Source organism: Siphateles boraxobius, unplaced genomic scaffold, assembly GCF_051911475.1.
Source record: "Siphateles boraxobius isolate OS27281-9 unplaced genomic scaffold, OSU_SipBor_1 48, whole genome shotgun sequence".
Lineage (NCBI taxonomy): Eukaryota > Metazoa > Chordata > Actinopteri > Cypriniformes > Leuciscidae > Siphateles > Siphateles boraxobius.
Window position 1 is genome coordinate 578,840 of NW_027509119.1, and position 25,896 is coordinate 604,735.

Below are 25,896 nucleotides of genomic sequence, written 5' to 3' on the forward strand. Positions count from 1 at the left end.
AAGATTACAAACGTACCAAGCACATTGTTCTCTCTCCATTCCAGATTTCTAACACACACTCACAGCATTCGGCTGGCAGAAACTAAAGCTGATGCTCTCCGAATGCTATTCTGTAGTCTCCGTTCATATGTACTTTACAGTGCATGACTTATTTTGTCCATTGAATTGAAAGATCTGAAAAAACATAGATCCTCCCTTAGAGGAAATCAGGACAGAAGTGGACAAAAGATATTTATTTTATTTCTTGGAAGCAAAAACTATTTAAAATAGCTGCACAAAGTGAATTAAATAATCCGGCTTTCAGTAGTGCTCTAACATACAGAGAATAATATATCTCACACAATTCAGCAGATTTAATTTCATGGGATCTTTAAAGATTTTATCAAATGAATCATGTGTCAGGGTTTCGGGTAGATGGAAGTAGCGAGGACTCAAGTGCAGAACAATGGGCTTTTATTAATAATAAAAATAAAACCAAATACAAACAAAACTACCCCTTGGGGGAACACAAAAGACTTGGACTTGGACTTGGACTTGGACTTGGACTACAGGATCTAGGCAGGACACAAGGGGTACATGCGATGACAAACCAGCACAGGACTGAAAACACAAGGATAATTAATAAGGAAGCAAACAAAAGAGGGTAACGAGGGAGGACAGGTGGGGTTAATGAATCAATAATCAGGGAACAAGATGGACGGGGTTAGACAATCAAGAGCACATGACACAAGGAAACACACTTGACAATCCATGTGCTCACACCAAACATGACTTAAAACACAAGCATATGACCAGTAAAACAAATCACCAGCCATGTGCTCACACAGGAGACATGAACACGCAGCCAATGAAACACTCAAGCCACGAAACATGACAACATGAACGCACACAGCTAGTGTTAAACACAGCACAAGACAACAAAGGAGTGTCAGGGCTTTGTCACAAAACCAAGAAATAGACTAGACAGAAGTGACAGAACCCTGACTCTATGTGGTTAAAGACTGTAAACTTATACACCCACCGCACAGTTGGTATATGAAGGGAAATGTCTCTCAGCACGCTCCTCTCTCTCCCGAGTGTTATCCGGAGAAACTCCTCTATCCAGGGATCCGGAGAAACATGTTGCATCACTCTCAGAGCCGGGCGTCGGACGGGAGAGAGTTGTTAATCAACATGTTTTTGTGACATTCTGGGTATTTCTTGTATAGTATATTGCAGTTACAGTTTCTGTATTAATCACAAAGCATATTTCCACACTTGTATTAAACACAAGAAGCGTTCTTTTCGTTGGTCATACAGTTGGTCATACACCCACTTTATCAACGGCGTTGGTCCCGGGAGGTTTTTTTTTCCATTACTTCTAGGGATTTAAAAAAAGTCTTCATTAAAGCATTATAAGCCATAAACCAAACAAACCAGCCACAAGGAGAACCACAATATTATAAACTTTGATTTGAAGCAAGAAAGTATTTCAAAAAACCGGTAGTAAACAATGTATAAGACACACTAATCATTATTCGTACTGAACACATTTTGAAGTATTATGATTTAGGATATATTCCTTCTAATCTCGCATACTATTTAGTGTGAATAGTCTGCATATTCTGACTCAGACAAAAATGCATGTACTTCTGTAACACACACACACACACTGTTGTTCACTCATCATCAGCGCTTTAAAGGATTTCTGCTGAGGTATTAATGCCGCACTGCAGTTTTATAGAGCTTGCAAAGTGTTTTTTTCACCAACCTGGTCTCAGCATTGTGCATTTCAGGCCTTGTTTATCGCTTCATATTAACTGTGTTGTTCCTGATGAACATTTCTATTGAACAGTATCAGTAAACTCTAGTGATTTAGAGATGTAATGATGATGAAATGTTCTTCTTTCTCCAGTCGGACAGCAACACCAGTTTTCTCCGAGCCGCGAGAGCCGGGAATATTGATAAAGTTGTGGAGTTCCTGAAGACCGGAGTGGACATCAGCACGTGTAATCAGGTACGTGTTAAAGCTGTCAAACTCACGGAGAGATGGGAACTGGGATCTCTAACACAATTAGTAAAGGTCTAGTGTGGGAAAAGCAGGATCTAAAGTGGTGTTCGGGGGGGGGGGATATTTGTTTTAAAGACCCTACAGGTTCAATTAAACCATCAAAATATAAGAAAACATTTTAAATATGAGGGAAGAACAAAACACTAAACTTGGTATTTATCTGATAAAATGATTTGGCTCAAAATACAAACTACAGCTACAGGTTTTATTTTACTATGAAAAGGCATTGAAAAGCTGACAGGAAAAAGCCAAACCAGTTATTAATACAGTATTTAATTGGTTCTCTCTTGATTTTCATGTGTTCATCATTTCTGTGTATGACAGCCTGGACAAAACTTATGTTGCATAATTTGGCATATTTCAGTGTGTTATCATCACAAACTACACAAGTTTTTTATGATTACTGAATTCTCATTTACTGTCATCTATTTACTTTGGCAAACCAGTATTTCCAGACAAAGTGCTTTCCGGTTAACTGGAGTTTAAATTAAGAGGATTTTGTGTAGATTATTAGATTAAAGAGACATTTTCAATCTTTTACAGACCTCTAATAAACAAACATGCAATAGCGTCAGAAAAACTGAGTCACTGCAAAAATGTGTAATATATTGTGCCTTGTGCCTAATATATTGCGCAAAAAACACCACTACATTTTTTACCACTTTATTTACAAAATATGAATATCCAACGCTCGTTCATGGGTCACATGGATTACTTTAATGATGTCTTTACTACCTTTGAGGGGCTTGAAAGTGGAAGTTGTGTAGCTTGTCAATGGAGGGACAGAAATATGTCAGATTTCATCAAAAAGATCTTCATTTGCATCATCCTAACCCTAACCTATGCTGTATTATCTTCCATGTTGTTGAATGTTGACTACACTATTTCATGCCTCTGATCTCTCGTGCTTCTTCACACACTCAGTGTTTGCTGCTATTTCAGGAGCTCAGTTATCAAGCGCTGCCTCGTGCAAAGCTAGTTAACAGCTCTGCTATGGCAACAGTGTGTGTGTAGTGCGTAAACAACCGGCACATGACCACTCGCTCTGTGGCATCAAATGTCCTTTGGTTTTTCTCCTTTGGCTAGCATGTTGTTTAGGTTAGCAGAGTAGATAGTGTTGTTAGGTTGACCTTGACCCCACCGGTCGAAGTAGTCAATCAGGAGTGTGTGTTTCCCGTAAACGCTGGAACTCGCTGCTTAACTACAGTAGTACGATCCATCGTTGAAGAAATGAACTAGCGAGTCACGGCTGTTTCCAGAAACCGTATTGTCGCAAATTGGTCGTTCAACCACGTTGCTTAATAATGTCACACTGGTTATGGAGTAATATCTACTTTTAATGAATCTGTTTAGATCGAATTAATGCTAGATGTTTATAAATTACAGACATGCATCTGAGGAATATTTCTCATTTTTCTCAGTTATTTTGCTTTATTTCCAGATTCAATCATCGGCTCGTTCTCACGTAGAGCACGTTCACACATGCGCACGCTTGCTTTAAATCTTTCAACAAACTAAAAGTGTAAATGACTTTGTATGTATTCTAAACAAAAGATATAGATTGTACTGAATGTCAGCTTGATTATTTTGCTCAAGATCAGGATTTATTAAGTGCACGTCATGCAAACATGAAACTCTGCTTCTAACCACAGGTCGAGAGTGTCGTTACAAACACACAACTCTGCGATGCTGTTTGCGAATGTTCATTGAAACAATGGTTTCGGGAAACACCGACTCGTTGAACTGCTGATAACGATGAACTTGCGACCATAGTTGGGTAACGATGCTTTCCGGAAACGCACCTCTGATTGACTATGTAGACCAGCTCGAACCAGCTGGAAAGAAACCATGTAAAACCAGTAGCAGGTTTACCAGTTTATTCAGCAGGGACTCTTCAAATAAAAGAGTGAGATTCCAGTCTTATATAAGCTTTGGTTCTGCAGTTTTGAAGACTGATTGCATCCACACAAACTGAAGAGGCCAGGAAATATGACATAGTTAAGCCTGTGTTTCAGGAGACCGGATTGCTGAAATATTGAAATATCTGTGAACGTTCCCAAACAGAGCTTTTAAGACAAGAATTAACACGTGAAAAGTCTTTCATGGAGGGCAATGACAGCCAGCTATTAATATCTCAGTAAAAGTTGCTCTGTCATTGAGCTGACAGTCTCTCTGAACAGTATCGAGTGAACTCGTTGATTATCAGTTTAATCGAGTAAAAATGCAGTTGTATTCAAAAATTAAAGAGTTCTTCCAAAATGTGCTTCAGTTTCCATTCATAAACAGAATTGTACTTTTTTTTTTCAAAGGATTTATTTCATCCATTAAACTCCATTAAATGTTCCCTACATGCTCAAATCTTTGTTATACATGTCAGATTTTTCATAATCATAACAATACTGATTAGCATGTTTATTCACAGAACCGATATTTATTGCTTTATTTCTAATTCTGACACAATGATAACAACAGCACTGAACAAACAGCGTTATTTAACACTTTTGTCAATACTATAATATATGTATTCTCACTCCCTCCTTTCATACTAAACAAAACTCTTCACCAATAAATATAAAGAGTGCAAAGAGTGAAAAAGAAAGTGCACTATCACTAAAATGTATTTTTATTCAACAATTCAAAATTTGTATTTTTTTATTTTGACTAATTTTGCTATTTATTAATTTGCGAATTAAGGGAGGCAAGTTACTTAACCTGTGAACACAAAACTCCCGTATTTATCAGTGAATTCGATATTACAAAACCGATAACCGATTATACAAAAAAGCGTAAAAATCAAAAAGAAAAATATCGGTTAAACCGATTATCGGGAGTACTTAAAAAAATTTGTTTTAGTCATGTGATCAGTCGTTCTGAAAAGACAATCTGTGATCCAGGAGTTATAACGGTTCATTTCATCCCCTTCATTTTATTTATTGAATCACACTTTATATTTGTGATGCAGATACCAAATCTCTATTAACGACCCTAAAAAACCAACAAATAACAAAATAATGTATATGTAATAATAATTCTATCTTTATATATTTCTGCGCTTTTTGCTTGTTGTTGTATTTGTTTGTTAAATGCAATAATCTGTTAAAATGTCTCAATAAATTGTTAAAATAATACAATGAAAGTTTTGGTCCCCAGTATGGACAACAGAAACAATAGAAAAATGTCCTGCGGAAGAAAGAAACTCGTACAGGTTTGCAAAGACGTGAGGGCGAGGAAATGATGACAGAATTGTTATTTTTGAGTTTTAGATGAGCGATAATTTTATATTTATATTTATTACTTCTGTACACACTTTAAACAAATTGTATTGGGCAGGACTGTTTAAATATCACAAACTATATTTGTAATTTGGTCCAATATTAGAGAAGGGTGTCGTAAGACGAGCTCGTTGTAAGTTGAGCTGAGCACTGGGTCTAGAGGACAGTTTGCAGTGTTTGTTACATGATATATTCAATTACTCATCATTTGGCTCGTGTGATTGAGAGGAGCACATGGGAAAAGTGTTGAAGTCCCCCTGTGGTGAAAATCCAGCTTTTAATGTTGCTTATATGTCTATCTGGTGTTTTAAATATGCTTTAAGAGTATTTTCTCAAAAACACGGTTTGAAATCGCTGGTGTTTCTGACGTCACAAACTACCTTGTAACCAATCAGATCAACGTGTGATCGTCAACGAGTGGATCTCTGAGCTGAGTGAGTGAGTGGAGGCGGGGCTCATTTGCATATTCATAGCACCGTGCATACTAAATGAGGCAAGAGTGTCGAGTTACATTCAAGATATTTTAAGGCATGAAGAAATTTGTTTTCAAGTAAAAAACTTTTAAATATGTAATTTTGAGCGATACAATGATTGACTACAGGGGGACTTTAAATGTTTTTTATGCATGTTCAAGTAATTACTTCATATTCACTACATACTTACATGTGCATTATTTTCTAGTTTTGGTATGTCCACAGGTAGTCTATCTCTGAATAATGACAGTGAAAGCATGCTGTGTTTTCCAGATTAGGGTTAGTAAAGCGAGGTGCAGAAAGTAAGACTTCACTGCATCACTGATTGGCTGCCGAAGATCCACATGTGATTTTAAGATTGCTCTGACCTTTAAAGAAGCCAGCATTAGATATTGCCTGTTAGCTCGCAACGCTAGTACTTTAATACCTCTCTATAAAACACACTTCGGAGACTGAACTTTGCTCTGACAAACATTTAACAGGATAAACCTGACATTCAACAACTTTTGGGACATTTACCTCTTCTTAATAAGCCATTATGTTGGGAATGGATGAGGAGGTATTCTTCAGTCTTCTTTCCCCTGTCTTCTGCGGTGTTTGGTGGAGAATGACTAGTTTGTTCTGTCTCTGACCTCCACAGAATGGCCTCAACGCTTTGCACTTGGCAGCGAAGGAAGGACACATGGATCTGGTCCAGGAGCTGCTGGAAAGAGGATCTCCGGTTGATTCGGCAACGAAGGTAAAGTTCCTGAGGAACACATGAATGGAGCTAATGTAAAGGGTTACAGAGCACTTTAAAGGGATAGTTCACCCAAAAATGTAAATTCTGTCAGTAATTACTCACCCTCAATCCCTTAGAAGCCTATGGAGGAGTGATCCAGCTCTCAGATTTCATCAAAAATATCTTCATTCGTGTTCCGAAGATGAACGAAGGTCTTACGGGGTTGAACAACATGAAGGAGAGTAATTACTGACAGAATTTACATTTTTGGGTGAACTATCCCTTTAATTTTGGCCTGATTTTGATCAAAATTACCTTAAGTTTGTTCTTTGATTCCACTTAAAGTACATCAGGGACTTAAACACGTCACAGCGAAAGGTCCTGAATCCAGTTGTACTGTTGTGGGAAGTAGCAGTGTAGACAGGTTGTAAAAGAGCAATGTCTGAGCGATCTGCTCACATGATGATAGTGTTTGTTTGTCTGACAGAAAGGAAACACAGCTCTCCACATCGCTTCACTAGCAGGACAAGGAGAAGTCGTGAAGCTCCTGGTCAAGAGGGGAGCTGACATTAATTCACAATCTCAGGTAGGAACAAGTCTGACTTTTATCCATGGAAAAGTGCTCAATATAACAACAAGCATTAAAAATCAGTGCTTCTACAGAACGGATTCACTCCCTTGTACATGGCTTCCCAAGAAAACCACTTAGATGTGGTGCGATATCTTCTGGAGAACGGTGGAAATCAGAGCACCGCCACAGAGGTATGAGTTTAACTTTATTATGCAACCCGCAATGACGAAAATAACCCTTTCGTAATCAAGAAGTTGGGTATAAATTCTTGTAACATAATGGCTCTTAAGCTGATTTAAAAGATTTCATTGGTCATGTCAATCACAGTGCGGATTGTCTACACATAATGCTGAAACAAATACTAATCAATCCATAATATTTCTCAACTCGGAACTAGGGATGCACTGAGATGAAAATTTTGGCCGATACCGATAACCGATAATTCTTTATATTTTCGCTGATAAATCTAAATCCAAATTTGTATATCATTTTTTAGAGCCTGATTACAAAAACAAAAATCTCACCATTAAAATCCATGCCCCAAACACACAATTATAATGTTCTCATTATAATTTTATGTAGCCGATATGACACACTTGCGCTGCACATGTTGCACTTTACTGTATTTTCCTTTTTTGAAGTGATTTCAATCATAATTCAAGCAACTCAAAACCATCATGTTGAACAGTGCACATCTGAAGTGTCTCAGCTGAAGGAAATAATACATTATCTATCACCTTTAATATATCAGACAAATTTTCTTATTGGCCGATACCGATAACATTAAAAACAAACAACAAATATCGTCCGATACCGATATGGTGGCCGATATATTGTTCATCCCTACTCAAAACTATATCAAAGAGGTCTAAACTTTTCTTGACAAGTGATTTGGCCTGGATTTGTTCTTAAAGGGATAGTTCACCCCAAAATGAAAATTTGTAAGTTTTTCCAAGCCTGTATGAGTTTCTCAGCACAAAAGAAGATATTTTGAAGAATGTTGGTAACCAGACAGTTGATGGCAGCCATTGAGGTTTTTTTTCCTACTATGGAAGTCAATGGCTGCCATCAACTGCATGATTACCCACAGCTTTTTTTAAACCTTATTTTTCTACGAGTATGTAAGTATGTCAGGATCAGGGTTTTAAAATAACATCCGCCAAATGCGTGTAAAAATCAGCAGTGGCGAGTAACGCTGTCAGATTACGAGCCAATTTGGCGTGTTATTATGTTTACTCACTTTTCTGGGAAAGTTCGTTTAAAACAAATCTGCGCTGATTTAGCTCAAATACTGATCATCATGATGTATTAAATACAGCGTATTGCACAGAATCTGCTTATATCTGGCGTACTTGAACACACACATCACTACGCAACATAACGGCATGCTTGTTCATTTGCATTGAAGCAATAGCGAAGATTAAAAAGCATCTGGTTAACAGAAAAGTAATATTTTCCAATATCCTACATTTTCTTTGTACTGTATTGATCTGTCCACGTAAAACACATTTTTGGTGAAAAGGAAGAGGAAGGAAGGAGATGCTGGATTGTTTGAATAAAAAAATAAGAAAGAAATGTATGAAATCCAAATTTTATAATATATACTATATATATATAGTAGTCAACATTTGAAGTGGATCCAAAAAGTTAATCAAAGTTGTCCCTAAGACAAAATTCATGTATAACTTTGATGAAAGGTTTTGATCCACTTCAAATGATGACTACTATATATGTATATATACTGTATATGCTGTGATGTTGTTAATCTGGTTAAATTTTTTTTTTTTTTTCGTTCGGAATGGCCGGTAACTTAAAATTAAGTAAAGTGAGTGAAAAAGTTCATTTCAAACCCTGGTCAGGATTATTGGCGTAATGCAAGGTTTTCCCCATTGGTGATTTTTCAGGATGGCTTCACTCCTCTCGCTATTGCCCTCCAGCAAGGCCATAACCAGGTGGTGTCCATTCTTCTGGAGAATGACACGAAGGGTAAAGTACGTCTGCCTGCCCTTCACATCGCAGCCCGTAAAGACGACACCAAATCTGCGGCCCTCCTGCTCCAGAACGACCACAATGCAGACGTTCAGTCCAAGGTAAATATGTCCGGAACAGAAATATATACAGAATAGCATTTTAATTTGGATGTGTTGAAGGATTATGAGCAGGGCTTGACATTAACACCAAATGCGTGTGTATTTCAGTCGTGGCGTGGAACACACTCCAACTAGCCACTTTGGCGGGTTGAATTTGATATAATGTACATTTTTCAATAGTCTTTTAAAAAGGCACCTGGAATAATAAACTAAGTGATAGTTTTTTTCTAAATATAGTTTTTTTTCTACACATATCGATCCTGAAATATTTGAAACTCTTAGATACACAATTCAATCTGCGCGTTCTCGCTCTCTAAACTCTCCGGCAGCTGAATGGATCTTGTTGGTGTTCCAGGGCTTGAATTTCGGCGAGGGATGGCATGAATTGAGCATCATTTTACTCATTCCCGCAGATTTTGTGCTCACACCCAAAGTGCGGCACATAAAGCCAAGTATATTGGCTATATAAAACATTATAATGGGACTGTGCGTCAGGCCTTCAAGTGACAGCAGCCTAATATTCCTGCTGCCAAATTATGAGATAATATAAATAATAGCTCTATGGCAGTTTTTCCCCATGGTTTCGATGTCAAAATCGTGGCCAGTGAAAATGCTGAGTGGCTCGTAACTTTGGAAAACCACTAGTCACAGTGGCTGGTGAGGAAAAAAGTTAATGTCAGGCCCTGATTATGAGTAATGACAGTGAGTGTGATGTGAATCAATCGATCAGTCAATCCTGGAACTGAATGATTTCTAAGGCGTTTGGTTCTGGGACGATTCTTAAACGTCTTTACTCTTCTTTACTGATCTGAAAGAAGACTCAAGCTTAAAAGTGCATAGTTTGAAGGGCATCCAAAGTCATTTTTGCATGTGACTGCAGATGCAGTTTGAATCACACATTCAGAACAGAGTAAAACTGGTATTTTAATTAAAAACAACTTAAAATTTTCAATAAATAGTAGTTTTTGTTAAAGGAGTAGTTCACTTCAGGATTAAAATTTCCTGATAATTTATTCTGTCCCACGTCATCCAAGATGTTCATGTGTTTCTTTTTTCAGTCGAAAAGAAATGAAGTTTTTTTTTAAGGAAAACATTCCAGGATTTTATTGTTTGGACCTTCAACCCGTTGGACTCCATGAGTCACTATATGGAGGAACATCCTGGAATGTTTTCCTCAAAAATTTCTTTTCGACTGAAGAAAGAAAGACTTGAACATCTTGGATAGGAAATTTTAATCCTGAAGTGAACTAATCCTTGCTCTGCATGCACTACCAGATGGTTTACAGATTCAGCATGTGTGTGTATGTGTGTATGTGGCTTGCAGTGGTTTCAGGATGTTTTTGTGCCAGATGAAATCTTCTGTCTGTGTTTGTTTCTCTCTCCAGTATAAATGTGCCTGTGTCCTGTGTTCCCATCCTGACGCTATCCGGGTCTCACTCTTTTATCTACTTACCCATTCCATGTTTATCAGTTGTAAAAACATTCCCTCTTCTTAGTGTACATCATAACTCAGTCTGTAAATGTACAGAAACCGCATGCACTTGCCAAACTGAATGTGCGCAGCCTGAAGTGTGCATGCATATCTGACGTGTGCTTGTGTGTGTTTTATGGGGGAAATGCTGGTTTATAGAGGTTTTTATTTTTCTTTAAACACGGCAAATGTTTACTGTAAGTACTGTCTTCGTTTTAGTTAAAAGAAAAAGCATTCAGAATCTACGTATACCAGTTTTAATTTAAAAGAACCAAAATAGTTGACATCTTATATGCAATATGAAATGATAATATTTATGTATAACTGTTATCAACATTGGCTAGTTTCCATTCATACCTAATATTTTACCTATAGATGCCTATAAATATAGAAATTATTTAATATTTATTCATAAGATAGTAAAACCTGTAAGCCAGTGTTGGGGAAAGTTACTTCTAGAAGTAATGCGTTACAATATTGAAAAAGTAACTAATTGCATTACTTAGTTACTTTTCTGGAAAGTAAAGCATCACATTACTTTTGCATTACTTTTTCTCACCTGGGCCGGGCTTGTTTGTTTGTTTTATAAAAACAACAACATCAACAACAACATCAACAACAACAACAACAACAGCACAAATCTATTTTTGGCACATGTAAAGGCCCTTTCAGTCCTAAAGTGAAATGAATAAAGCTCAGCCTGAAGGAAATACAGCTTTTTTTGTTTGCGACACAGGAGAAGAAAGTTCAACACTTAAAACAAAACAAAAATACATTAAAAATAAACAATTGAGATGTTTATCTGATGTCATGTTTGCTTATTCCTATGGTTGAATTGGATAATCAAAAGTCAGCAGCAAAGACATTGGTCAATAAAGTGAGATTAAATGCATAAAGTACATTTGCATTACTCTACATATTTAATTATTGCAGGTTTGCGTAATATTCTGAGTTTGCATTTCACTGTTTTTATTCATTTGAGTAAATGCTTGCGTTACTTGAAAAAGTAATCTGATTACTTTACTCATGTTACTTGTAATGCGTTTCCCCAAACACTGGATTCAGCTTCACACGAAGAGTGTTTTTGATTGCGACTGTAAAACTACCGCGTTCACAAGCGTAAGGGTTTATTTATTTTGCAACTGAAAGTGGTAACAGGAGGGATTACTGAAATAGTTTTTTGAGTGGTCATGTGACCTCATACCAGTCGAGATCTCATGTGAGTTTAGCTTTAAGAACGGTTTGCTCGTGTCAGGCTTGATCAAATTGTCCCTCGGAGAAAAATGAAGACCTCGTGCTTTTGCATGCAGCCGCCAACTTTAAGAAAATGTGTTTGAGTGAAATATAACACACCTATTTCCTTCCCTGTTTTTGCTGCAACAGATGATGGTCAATAGGACAACTGAGGTAGAGATATTTATCTAGTTTGTAATTTTCTGGAAAATAAAAAGCTATTGATTTATTGAATTCATATCTGGTCCTCCTTTTGGCATGAAAAATTGAGTTTTTCTGTTCTTTAACTTCTCAGCATTTTTAGTTCTTTTGGACCTTTGCATGGCTGTTTAGTCTCATCACAGCATCATCCAGAAGCCTTTGCATATGTCATGTCACACATTCCAGTTTTATTTATTAAATAGCTTGAATGAGAATGTTTTAAAGATATATCTGGTGTCGTGATTGATGATGATGATGTTTAATTTACACAAATGGAGCTGTTCTAATCAGAGAAGAGTCAATAGTCCAGACAGTGTCTATCCTCTCAACATTTATAATCCTCTTCATAATGAATTAATATTTCAGTCTTTCCTGATAGTCGCTTTTAAGCTGCAAGGGCACTTGAACATATCAACTGTTTCACTGCAAAACTACTGCATGCTCACATGAATTATGTTCATGCTATGTAGTTTGTAAGTGCTACATGCAAATATCAAAGAGAAATATATATATAAATATATATATATATATATATATATATTTTTTTTTTTTTTACATCCATTGTCTTAAAGGGGCTATATGTAAGAATTTTCATGCATTAATCACTTTTTTATTGCCAATGTGTGAACAGTTTTTAACGAAACTTAGAAAGCGAGAACTTCCCCGATTTCTTAGGTTGTCCATGAAAACCTGTTGACTGATTTTTATGTGAAGGACTTGAAAGTTTTTGCCTGGATCATCGAAAGCCTCTCTTCCTTTCAACGACACATGAAACTAATGCTTATACAATGTTCAGGAGAACAACGAAAGAGCCATCCTGTGCTGTAATGTCAGTGTCATGCAAAGACCTATTTAGTCTATAGTCTCCAATATTCCTCATAATCAAACTATCATAACAGTGTAATTTGAATGAATGTTAACATTGTTAACGAACACTGTTTGAAATAAATGACCAGCGGTATTAAGTAGGGGTGCGAATCTTGTGGTTCCTCTCGACCCGATTCAAAAACGATTCTCAATTTTGAATAAAATTTCGATTTGATACGTGCATAGATTCGATTGAAGTTTACTGTTTTGTGTTACTTTTCTTATTTGACTACGGTAGACACTTTAATAGGTCTAGATAGAAGAAAGAAAATCCTACTGAATTGAATGTGAACCTTAAAATGTATTTAGTTTTTTCCCCCATTTTTTCCCTAATATACAGTACAAATGTCCTTTAAGCTGATCATTACACACAGTCTTCTGTAATAAAGCAAGGCAGAAAATCTTTGATTGCATTAAAGAAGTGTGAAGTTAAAAAAAGTGTAACACTTTAGAAAATCGATTTTTGAAATTTATGAATCGATTCAAATCGGTAAAAGATAGAATTGTGTTTTAAATATTTATATTTCTTCCCCGCACCCCTAGTATTAACAGTAAACCGTATTTCAAACTTCTTTTTACCCCTAAGCGAGGAACGTAAAGATCTTCGCCGTGAGTATACTTGGGCTTTGAATCAACGTTCAGTCTCTTGTACGAGTGCGAGAACGAGCAGTGCAGTTCCCTTCATGGCCACCGGTGTCGCTAATAACAAGAGTTTCTGAATTCTACATATAGCCTCTATAAAGTTATGTAGAAAACTAGATTAATCAGAGTGCACAACACTGCCTATTGAAACACACACAAGCCTAGAGAAGCCAGTCACATGGGCATTTATTTCATTACTCTAAAGGTCAAGAGGCTCCCAGCATGCATTAGTCTGATTGCATTAAGCTCTTTAATAATATAGCCTGTGCTAAAATGTGTTTAGATGGATTCCAACATCCATACATCCAACAGATAATGTTCTTAAACTATTGTAGCATTATCAGTTATGATGTTTAGATATGATTATGCATTTTATAGATATTTAATATTGATGGAATGGTTGTCATAGGCATATGAATGCTAACTGCACAATGCAATATCATAAAAGTATATTCAAAAGACAGTGAGTCGTCTTAATAATTATGAGCGCTCTCAGATTTCTATTTGTTTATGAATTATTCATAAGATTTTAATGTAAATAATCCACTGCATGGCATGCTGCATCGCATATTTGATTTTGCACCAGCTTTGAACGTGTCACACAGTCAATATATTCTTCACACTTTTGTAAATGATGTTTTCACATTAAATCGGACCGTGACTTTCAGAATGGGAAGGTAAGGCAAGAATTTCACATATTCAAACTCCTCTACAACTTTTACCTTCTTATAGTCCAGACATGATTTTATTACGGATATGATCTATATACTGCACTTTTTATGTTTCCTTTGGTGTTCTTCTTCTTTGATTATGATTATCCCTTTTTTCTTCATTATATTAAAGCAGTATGTCGTCTGAAATGTTTGTCTTTATCTCATGTTCTGTTAATCTTTAACAACATATGAGTTCATTTATTTGTCGTTTTTGTCATATTTTTCTGTTTGCATGCCCGTGTTTAGGAGTTTGACCTCTCTTACTGTTTATATGTGTTTATATGTTAGTCATCAAGGTTTCTTTCCAGATGTCTTCATACGGGACTATAGCCCCCTTCGAGGCACAATGAGATCAGATTCATAACTATCTTTAATACGTTCATGTTGAGACTGCTGCATGCTAATGCAGTCTATTAGAGCAAGATAAAGTCATGACGAGGCTCTGACGCATCGCAGGAATGTTGACGGACAGCTCATGTGTTTTTTTATGTGCCCCGCCCCCTTTTTTGATTGTTTTTGCAGAGTGGATTCACGCCGCTGCATATTGCCGCTCACTATGGAAACGTGAATGTGGCGACGCTGTTGCTCAATCGAGGCGCCGCCGTGGACTTCACTGCACGGGTCTGTCTTTAGAAACATGTTAAACATGCTAACAATGTGCTAAATTATGCTAGCAACAAGTTAAAACAGGCTAGCCATGTGTGAAATCATAGAAACATGCTATCAAAATGCTAAATCACACGAACAACATGCTAAAACATGTACGCAATGTGTTAAATAATGCTAAAACAAGCTAGCAATGTGTTACATCAAGCTAAAAACATGTTAGCAATGTGGTACATCATGTTAGAAACATGTTAACAATGTGCTAAATTATGCTAGCCATGTGTGAAATCATATAAACAGGCTTTCAGCATGTTAAATCATGTTAAAAACATGCTAGCAATGCATTAAATCAAGCTGACAACGTTAAAACACATTAGCAATGTGGTATATCCTGTTAGAAACATTGAAACATAGAACAATGTGCTAAATAATAATAGCAACAAGTTAAAACATGCTAGCCATGTGTGAACTCATGGAAACATGCTATCAACATGCTAAATTACGCCAACAATATGCTAAAACATGCATGCAGTGTTCAATAATGCTAAAAACATCCTAGCCATGTGTGAAATCATAGAAAATGCTATCAACAAGCTAAGTCACGCTAACAACATGCTAAAACATGCACACAATGTGTTAAATAATGCTAAAAACATGCTAGCAATGTGTGACATGAAGCTAACAACATGTTAAAACACGTTAACAATGTGGTCCTTCATGTTAGTAACATGTTAACAATGTGCTAAATTATGCTAGCCATGTGTGAAATCATAAAAACAGGCAATCGACATGTTAAATCATGTTACTAACATGCTAGCATTGCATTAAATCAAGCTGACAACATGTTAAAACACATTAGCAATGTGGTATATCATGTTAGAAACATTGAAAAATAGAACAATGTGCTAAATAATAATAGCGACAAGTTAAAACATGTTAGCCATGTGTAAAATCATGGAAACATGCTATCAACATACTAAATTACGCTAACAAAATGCTAAAACATGCATGCAATGTGTTAAATAATGCTAAAAACATTCTAGCCATGTGTGAAATCATAGAACATGCTATCAACATGCTAAATTACACTAACAACATGCTAAAACATGCACGCAATGTGTTAAATAATGCTAAAAACATGCTAGCAATGTGTGACATCAAGCTAACAACATGTTAAAATACGTTAGCAATGTGGTACATCATGTTAGAAACATGTTAACAATGTGTTAAATTATACTAGCCATGTGTGAAATCATAGAAACAGGCTTTCAACATCCTAAATCATGCTATCAAAATGCTAAAACATGCAAGTAATGTGTTAAATCATGTTAAAAACATGCTAGCAATGCATTAAATCAAACTGACAATGTGTTAAAACACAATAGCAATGTGGTATATCATGTTAGAAACATTGTAACATAGAACAATGTGCTAAATAATGCTAGGAACAAGTTAAAACATGCTAGCCATGTGTGAAATCATAGAAACATGCCATCAACATGCTAAATTACGCTAACAAAAATACTAAAACAGGCACGGAATGTTAAATAGGCTAATGGTAAACATGCTAACATGCTATCAACATGCTAAATCATGCTGACAACATGCTAAAATACGCAAGCAATGTGTAAAGTCATGCTAAAAACATTTTAGCAATTTGTTAAATCAAGCTAACAACATGTGCTTAATCATATTAGCAACGTTAAAACATGCTAACGAAGGTTTAAATCAGGCTAATAACATGCTAAACATGCTAACAATGTGCTAAATTATGCCAGCAACATGCTAAAACATGTTATCAATGTGTGAATCATGTTAAACAGGTTATAACAGCTTACTAAGCATGTTTATAATGTGTTAAAAAATGTTAACAACTTGCTAAAACTTCTTAGAACATGCCAATAACATTTTATTGACTTGTTTGAGTAAAATCTTCAAAAAATGTCAAAGTTATTTAAAACTTTCTGACAAGGCTTTGTCAAGCTCACATCAAAGTTTTTAATTTTATTGTATATAATTCGTATTTAATAATATTGTTTGTAATTTATTTATTTTTCTAAACAGAATGGGATCACGCCACTACATGTTGCATCCAAAAGAGGAAACACTAATATGGTTCTTCTGCTGTTGGACAGAGGGGCTCAGATTGATGCCAAAACAAGGGTCAGTAATAACTTTATTTTTATAGTTTTGAACATATACGCATAACTGAGGCGGTTATGAGTCAGACATGAGAGCGGAAGAGCAGGGAAACACCGTGATGGATGAGCAGATCATGACAGCGCTAGCACAGATACACACACACTCACACTCACAGTTACATTTATAGTACAATAGTGTCTCCGGTTCACCTGACCTGCGTGTGTGTGTGTGTGTGTGTGTGTGTGTGTTGAAGGAAACATGCTAACTCAAACACAGAAAGAACTAAGGCTCAGTCTGGACTGGAATCCGGAACCTTCTCTGATTAAAAACCTCAATATCCGATAATTAGAATCCAGAATACATAGAATCTTGTTGTAATCATGTAGTTCCCATGTGCAGTTCCTGTGATGATGTGTGTGTGTGTGTGTGTGTGTCTGTTTGTGCATGTCTGTGTGTGTGCGTGTGTGTGTGTGTGTGTGTGTGTGTATGTGTTTGTATGTGTTTGTTTGTGTGTGTGTGTGTGTGTGTGTGTGTTTGTGTCTGTTTGTGTGTGTCTGTGTTTGTTTGTTTGTGTGTGTGTGTGTGTTTGTGCATGTCTGTGTGTTGTGTGCGTGTGTGTGTATGTGTGTCTGTCTGTGTGTGTGTTGTGTGCGTGTGTGTGTTTGTATGTGTTTTGTGTGTCTGTCTGTGTGTGTGTGTTTGTGCGTGTGTGTGTGTGTTTGTGCATGTCTATGTGTGTGTGTGTGTGTTTGTGCGTGTGTGTGTGTGTGTGTTTGTGCATGTCTGTGTGTGTGTTTGTATGTGTTTGTGTGTCTGTCTGTGTGTATGTGTGTGTGTTTGTATGTGTTTGTGCGTCTCTTTCTGTGTGTGTGTGTGTGTGTGTGTGTGTGCGTGTGTTTGTGTGTGTTTGTATGTGTTTGTGTGTCTCTTTCTGTGTGTGTGTGTGTGTGTGTGTTTGTGCATGTCTGTGTGTTATGTGTGTGTGTGTGTGTGCATGTGTTTGTGTGTCTCTTTCTGTGTGTGTGTGTGTGTGTGTGTGTGTGTGTGTGTGTGTGTGTGTGTGTGTGTGTGTGTGTGTGGTCTGATTAAAGCCAGGACCGGCTGTGTTGTTGTTCAGATTTTGACTGCAGTGTGGAGTCCAGCTGGTTCTGTCCCTTTCTTCTGCAGTCTCTCTCCTGCAGTGTCTGATGCATCATCCCACACACACACATACACACACACACACACACACACACACACACACACACTCTGTTGTTTCTAACTTCAGCAGTGCTTTTTCTGTGCTATGATCAATGACGACTGCAGAGTATAAGAGACACAGCAGAGAGACTGTGGCTGAGTGTGTAAGGGTTACGTATATGACACAGCATAATTATGGTTGTGTGAGGTGTTTAAAGTCCCAAAGTGCTTTGTAATGAAATGACTGAAGTGACCTGTGTGTGTGTGTGTGTTGCAGGATGGCCTCACTCCTTTACACTGCGCAGCGAGAAGTGGCCATGACACCGCAGTGGAGCTCCTGTTGGAGAGAGGAGCGCCGATGCTGGCCAGGACCAAGGTACACTCTTACATAACCTTTTAATAGAAGATCATAATAAATATAAACTCTACAAACGAACTATACTAAATATTTTTGGACATACTTCAGTGTGAATTTGTCCGCTCAAGTGCAAGAAGACGTGAAAGAGAGCTCAGTTTAGCATTAGCACACTGTCTTCGGATGTTTGCGCACACAAATCCTCACACGCGCGAGTAACGAAATGAGCTTTCGTTCGCGTCTTCATGCGCTTGAATATTTCAATTGTTCAAGGCTTAAAGTTGATTGACTCTGCAGTGCTGGCCTTTCAACTATCCTGAGCGTAGTTCACTTTTGTTCACGTTCATGCATTGTTACAATTCATAAAATTGTTAGCATATACTCGCCAACGCTGATATCTTCTCGCAAATGTTGAGTGTTTTAGGACCTGCTTTCTTTATACTATATCGTTCCCTAACGCTTACCAACAACTGTTTACTTTTCTCTCTTCTTAATGTTTCAAGGTTCAAACTCAAAATCAAGGATAAAGTATTTTTTTTCTCCCTGAAACTGACACATGTGTTTTATATCTCAACTGTTTATGTTCACTTAAGACTAGGGCTGCACGATTTGGGGAAAATGTCACATTGCGATTATTGTGGTCAATATTGCGATTGCGATATAATAAACACATGCTTTCATGAGTCTACTTGCTTGGTTCTAAAGCAAAATGCACACACAGATTAGTGATAATTCACATTTACAATTGAAAGCTATCCATTTTTTTCAAAAGATTTATTAGGCTTCAAAAAATATAACAGCTTTTAATTTAAGTGAACTAAACAATACTCACATAAACCCATAATAAATGTCATATTTACCTGTGCCCTTCCTGTCTAACAGACAGACATAGGCCTACAGAAATTGAATAAAGTTCTTTTCAATCCTTATTAAAGCTACAAAAGTTCTTTAGTCAAGAGCAGTGAGTACTTGTCTGTGTTCGCTTTGATTAACTTTACTGACAGAAAGCTTTATTGACTGCTGGCCCTTTAAGAGACGCTGCTGACAGAGACGCGATCTCACACGCGCCTCATTCTCTCACAACTCTTCACGTCGAGGACGAAAGGACGATAGACAAATGCGATGTCAGCTCACAGTGCCTCGTATATAGTTAAAACAATGATTACAATATCACAATAGACAATACACCTTGCACACCCGATACGCACATAAAGAATGAACTTACAACTGAACTGACATTTACCAGCTTTCTTCTCTCCTCTCTCGCGTGCAGGAGACAGACGTTATCCTGCCGCGATTCCAGCGAATGTGATGCGAATTGTCACGTGAACAAGCAAATCCACAAAGGTTGAATAATAAAAGAAATAATACGCTTACAACTATAACAACGATAGCGAAAAACAGTTTTTGTAAAAATTATTTCACACTCCACATTTAGGGGGGCCAAGTTTGTTGTTACAGGGGCACGTCCCACCGCCCAACTGCGCGAGCTCTCTCTCTCTCTCAAACACAGACCGCGCGCACAGAGAGAGAAGATAATTGTAAATTGACGGGCTAAGTTTAAATCTTGTTTTGGGTTTTTTTTTCTGTCAAAATGTCAGAAGGTATTTTGTATTATACATCCGTGTTTTTAAAATTCGATTTTAAAATAAACACAGCCCGATATTTCGGATTCATCTAAACTTAGCCTATCCTTGATATTCTTTTTAGAATAAGTGGTTCGTTTTGCTATTATTGGACTCCTGTCTTTTCATTGTCAACAATTTTCTATATGTTTGCATTGGCTAACGTTTATTCAGCTAATGCGTGTCCTGTGTGTCTTGCATTGTCTCCAAAAAATGACAACGAACCAACACAGGACTGCAAACATGGGGAGACTAAATAGGGAAGCAAACAAAGGAGGGCAACGAGGGAAGGCAGGTGGGGCAAATCAATCAATAATTAGATTACGAGGATTGTGAGGGGCCAGACCAGTGTTTCTCAACCCTGCTCCTGAAAGACCCCCAACACTGCACATTTTCTTTGTCTCCCTAATCAAACACACCTGATTCAACTCATCAGCTCATTATCACATATATCCCGTATGTGTTTAAAAGATTCTCAGACATAAACAAATTTGTTTTGCTTAACCTATTTATGTACAATTTAATTATAAAACGAATTTTAACATCACAAAAAAGTCACATTACACACAAACCATAGTTCAAAATAATAGCATTTATCTGAAATAGAATGCTTTTGTAACATTATACACTACATTTTAAAGAAATTAAAGAAAGTAATAGCCTACTTTTATAGTCATTTATAATGTTACAAAAGCTTTTTTTATTTCGGATAAATCTACTTTGAACCTTGTAGTCATCAAAGAATCCTGCCTCTTTTTTTTTTAAAACCTTAATAATAATCAGAAATGTTTCTTGGGCAGCAAATCACATCAGCATATTCTCTCAGGAAGATTTCATGTTTTCTTGCGTGGCTGGAAGCTGGACTCATAAACAATAATCACGTTGTTTGAATTCACCAAAACTGATTTGCCGAAATAAAAACCCGGCTGGACAGTGAAAGGGATTTGCCTTTAGCGCGAGTCCGGATCAAACCGGGAGCGACCAGACAGCAGAGGATTCTGTTCGCAAATCAAACAATGATTGCGTTAACAGCCCTGATTTGTTTAAATTTCATATAAAATCGCAGCATTTTGCGTCATATATTCGCATAGGCTTGACATCGCTATTTCGATATGATTAATCGTGCAGCACTAGACATAACCGTCTGTGTTTACTAGCATGCTCGCTATTTTTTTTTTTACATAACTTTGTGTGAATTTGTCGGCTCAAGTGCAAGGAGACGTGAAAGAGAGCTCAGTTTAGTATTCGCAAGATCAATGATAATGTTATTTCTCTTTCTTTCTTTTTCTGTCGATTCTCTCTGTGTAGAACGGTTTATCTCCGCTCCACGTGACATTCCCTAACGCTTACCAACAACATTTACTTTTTTCTCTTCTTAAAGTTTCAAGGTTCGAACACAAGATCAATGATAATGTCGTTTCTCTCTGTGTAGAACGGCTTGTCTCCGCTCCACATGGCAGCGCAGGGTGATCATGTGGAGTGTGTCAAACACCTGCTCCAGCACAAGGCGCCTGTTGATGATGTCACGCTGGACTACCTGACCGCCCTCCATGTTGCCGCCCACTGTGGACACTACCGAGTGACCAAACTACTACTGGACAAGAGAGCCAACCCGAACGCTCGAGCATTGGTACACGCGTTCTGATTACTGTGAGGCTTGTGTCCTCTATAAAGCTTTTTATAATCTTTCACCTTGTATCTTTTCAGAATGGTTTCACTCCTCTACACATCGCCTGTAAGAAGAACAGAGTCAAAGTGATGGAGCTCTTGATCAAGTATGGAGCGTTCATTCAAGCCATCACTGAGGTACGAGCACAGAAACACACACTCCCCATAACAGCAGCGTTTTAGCATAGCGGTTTTAGTTATCGGTGTAGTTTGGTGATTTGCCAGAATCATCATTAAGCCTGCATAGAATGAGTTTAGAAATCCTTCTCCAGTGCTATGGAATTACTTCTGTGCCAATAATAATGAACGTAACTTTTCAAGAAACTAATGAAAATATATATTGAAATATATTTGAAACTGAAAATGAATAAATCGCAGGCAAAATTTTTGACTTTGTTTTTAATAACACTGCATGTTTTGCTAACTGTTTTCTCATCTTTCTTTCCCTGATCTGAACTTACACATGCGCTTCCAGAATTTTTAAATTACGCTTCTGAACTTTTCGTTTTTTACACTCCCTGAGTTTTCGTTCGCCATTCTGGCACATATCTCTCGCGGGGGCGTGGCTAGCAGCAGTGTGTTCTCATTGGCTACTGAGTTTTTGATTGACAGCTTCTTGACCTGGAAGTGAAGACGTCAGTGTTGTGTGTACATGTGAGATCTTTTTTTCAGTTTTAATTTATATTTTCACTAGAAAAGTTACGTTCATTATTCTTGGCACAAAAGTAATTCCATACAGTTCCCTTTCAAAGGTTCATCCACAGGTGTAATGATGGACAGAAGCCCGGATAGAAACATTCCAGTTGATTGAACTCTCATAGCGTTTTGATTCGGAGGAAAGCTGTTCATCTAACGCAGTGATGATTAGATAATTCGACTCATTTCTTCTCTCTCTCTCTAGTCTGGTCTCACACCAATCCATGTGGCGGCTTTCATGGGTCACCTCAATATTGTTCTTCTGCTACTGCAGAACGGAGCTTCCCCTGACGTCAGCAACATCGTGAGTAAACACTGAGCTGGTCATGTGACCTTGTCCATCATGTGACCTTAACTGACCAATCTGGAGTTTTCTATATGGGCAGGAACTCAGCACTCCACACCAATAGAATCAGCTTGTAATAGAGTTTACTGTTTGCATGTTGTTAACCTAACAGCTCAATCCTCTAATAAACACTGAGAGACAGATTTACTCACAGCGTGCGCTAGCTACTGTCAGGATTTACCAAAGACACGCAGTGAGAAATTAACACTGAAAGGCGAGGACGGGGTTATTTCTGCAGATGATCTTATTGCATATGCATGTGTAGGAGTTTCCCTTTCAGACAGTATTTATAGGAGGAGAGTGTTTAAATGAATCACGCAAGGGGATTTACTAATGTTTGCGCTCGTCAATTCACTGGTGTTTGTGCCATTATTTACCGGGCAAAACCAGATGCTAATTTGCGCTGCTCTCGCGAGATTGTGTTGGTCATTATGGAAATGATCCGCTGCGTGTGTGTTCATTAATGTGTGTGTCGTCAGTAGATCACAACCAGAACTTTACACTCCTATCTGCGCTTTTATGGGATTGCGCTCTCACGCTGATTTGCCCTGTTTAGTCAATCTGGCCCTAAATGCACAGTACTTAAAAATATTTGGTAAATTAATACATTTTAAAATAATAATAAAGTAAATAAAACTCAATGCATCAGTTTACTGAAAGAAATTTAAGTTTGATGCAAAGCATTCTAGAAATGCCATTCAAAACATATTCAATAGAAAGAATTTGAAGAGGCAGGATAATAAAGATGCCTTTGAAACAGGATTCGCGTTGTAAGTAAGTTTTTTTAAACCATTAAAGCTACAATATGTAAGACTTTTGTAATAAAATATCCCAAAATCACTTGCACGGTGTGATACATTTCCTGCAGTTGTGTACTTACAATATCCCAAAAGTTCCCAAAGATTTTTAATTTCAGAGAAATTCCAATTTTAAATTATGGCTCGTCCATTTTCACTCTTCGCCTGTCAAAGATCCGCGTAATCCCTTTGGGACAAAATGAGAAATAAAACGAGGATCAATATCAGCGTGGCGTTTTCGAGATGGCGAGAGCTAGCGTCCGCGACAGAGCTTCCGCTCGACAGAGACGCCACTCTTGCATGTACTTTATTAGACAGTGAGCAAATCTACATTAAACTAATCAATGTTATATAGCTCAACATGATGAAATGTTAGAATATGATCAGTATGTTATTCTAATGTTGATCTAGCTACTGCTAGTCTCATACAGACAAACTAACACATAGAATAACATTGTAACTTTAACACACACTCAAATGCAGTTTAGTGTGATGGTGTAGACCCAGTGAAGCAGCGCTGCGTAGCTTCATTCGTCTAATAAACTGACCGGTGTGAGTATTAATTCAGCACTTGAGTTCGGTTGAATGAAATGTCCTTATTCCTTTAAATCCGCGGGACTCGCGTGTGGCGCTGAGATCTGTCTCTCATCAGCATACGCCCTGCTTCATACCACAGTCATGTTAAAAACATCACTGTATTCACTCATCCATAAACATTATTAGATCCATCAGCATGACGACAAGTTTCATGATTCCCCTTATGCATCTTCAATCTACGCCTTTGTTATTGTAAGAGGTTAGCAACCCCTAGCAGCGACAAAATATACATATTGTAGCTTTAAGGGCTCTACAGCATGGCATGAACTCCCTGTGTTTTCTGTGCCAGCGTGGAGAGACGGCTTTGCACATGGCGGCTCGAGCTGGACAGATAGAAGTCGTTCGCTGTCTCCTGAGGAATGGAGCGATGGTGGACGCCAGGGCAAGGGTAAGACCAATATAGACCTTAACACAGAGAGTGTGCAATCCTTCTGTCATATTACTTACTAGTGTAGGCATTACATCTGTGTTACAGTGTCACGAGAAACTGGTCAACTAAGCTTTTAAAGGATTAGTTCACTTCAGAATTAAAATTTCCTGATAATTTACTCTCCCCCACATCATCCAAGATGTTCATGTCTTTCTTTCTTCAGTCGAAAAGAAATTAAGGTTTTTGAGGAAAACATTCAAGTCAAGTCACCTTCATTTATATAGCGCTTTTAACAATCTCTACACGATCCCAGACGAGGAATAAGTTTTGCTTTTGGTGAGCTAATAAAATAGTACAACTCAGTCGAATCAATATTTAGTGTACAGTTATTTAATTATGCCATCCAGTATCGTGGACTCGCTCTCTCTTGTTTCATACGAACGCAGATGCTGCTATTCTGTGACTATTGTTTTGTTCACTGTTGGATTATAAGATACAAACAGGTACGATTTTAAAACAGTTTATTCTGATCAATATCTCTCATCCCCATAACTATTAATGTGTTGAAATGCTGTAATAAGTGTTATGACTGTATACCGTATCTCTTAAATGTCCGTCTAGTTTGATCTCGCCGCTGAAAGCGCTCTCTCCGCGGAAGCTTTGCGTTTAAAGAGCTAAAATATTTAGATCAGATCAATCTGAATAAACCCCAGAATAAACCCCTTCAGGTGTGTGTGTGTGTGAGCGTGTGTGTGAGCGTGTCTGTGTGTGTGTTATCTCAGAATAAACCCCCTTCAGGTGTGTGTGTGTGTTATCTCAGAATAAACCCCCTTCAGGTGTGTGTGTGTGTGTGTGTGTTATCTCAGAATAAACCCCCTTCAGGTGTGTGTGTGTGTTATCTCAGAATAAACCCCTTTCCGGTGTGTGTGTGTGTGTTATCTCAGAATAAACCCCCTTCAGGTGTGTGTGTGTGTGAGCGTGTGTGTGAGCGTGTCTGTGTTATCTCAGAATAAACCCCCTTCAGGTGTGTGTGTGTGTTATCTCAGAATAAACCCCTTTCCGGTGTGTGTGTGTGTGTGTGTGTGTTATCTCAGAATAAACCCCTTCAGGTGTGTGTGTGTGTGAGCGTGTGTGTGAGCGTGTCTGTGTGTGTGTTATCTCAGAATAAACCCCCTTCAGATGTGTGTGTGTGTTATCTCAGAATAAACCCC

The 25,896-nt window shown here is 37.6% G+C and overlaps 1 protein-coding gene across 3 annotated transcripts in view; it reads left to right on the forward strand.

Annotated features, from left to right (window-relative positions):
* ank2b (ankyrin 2b, neuronal) overlaps nucleotides 1-25,896 on the forward strand; it is a 155,896-nt gene that overhangs the window by 69,016 nt on the left and 60,984 nt on the right. For 2 of the 3 annotated variants that reach the window (XM_077201486.1, XM_077201487.1), the window contains exons 2-13: nucleotides 1,895-1,996; nucleotides 6,436-6,534; nucleotides 7,004-7,102; nucleotides 7,180-7,278; nucleotides 8,992-9,177; nucleotides 14,827-14,925; nucleotides 16,975-17,073; nucleotides 18,509-18,607; nucleotides 21,644-21,841; nucleotides 21,919-22,017; nucleotides 22,781-22,879; nucleotides 24,605-24,703. In XM_077201486.1, the coding sequence (XP_077057601.1) occupies nucleotides 1,895-1,996; nucleotides 6,436-6,534; nucleotides 7,004-7,102; nucleotides 7,180-7,278; nucleotides 8,992-9,177; nucleotides 14,827-14,925; nucleotides 16,975-17,073; nucleotides 18,509-18,607; nucleotides 21,644-21,841; nucleotides 21,919-22,017; nucleotides 22,781-22,879; nucleotides 24,605-24,703 (1,377 nt within the window). Of the gene's footprint in view, nucleotides 1-1,894; nucleotides 1,997-6,435; nucleotides 6,535-7,003; nucleotides 7,103-7,179; nucleotides 7,279-8,991; nucleotides 9,178-12,031; nucleotides 12,056-14,826; nucleotides 14,926-16,974; nucleotides 17,074-18,508; nucleotides 18,608-21,643; nucleotides 21,842-21,918; nucleotides 22,018-22,780; nucleotides 22,880-24,604; nucleotides 24,704-25,896 lie in introns of all 3 variants that reach the window. The other variant, XM_077201485.1, reaches the window with a different exon arrangement.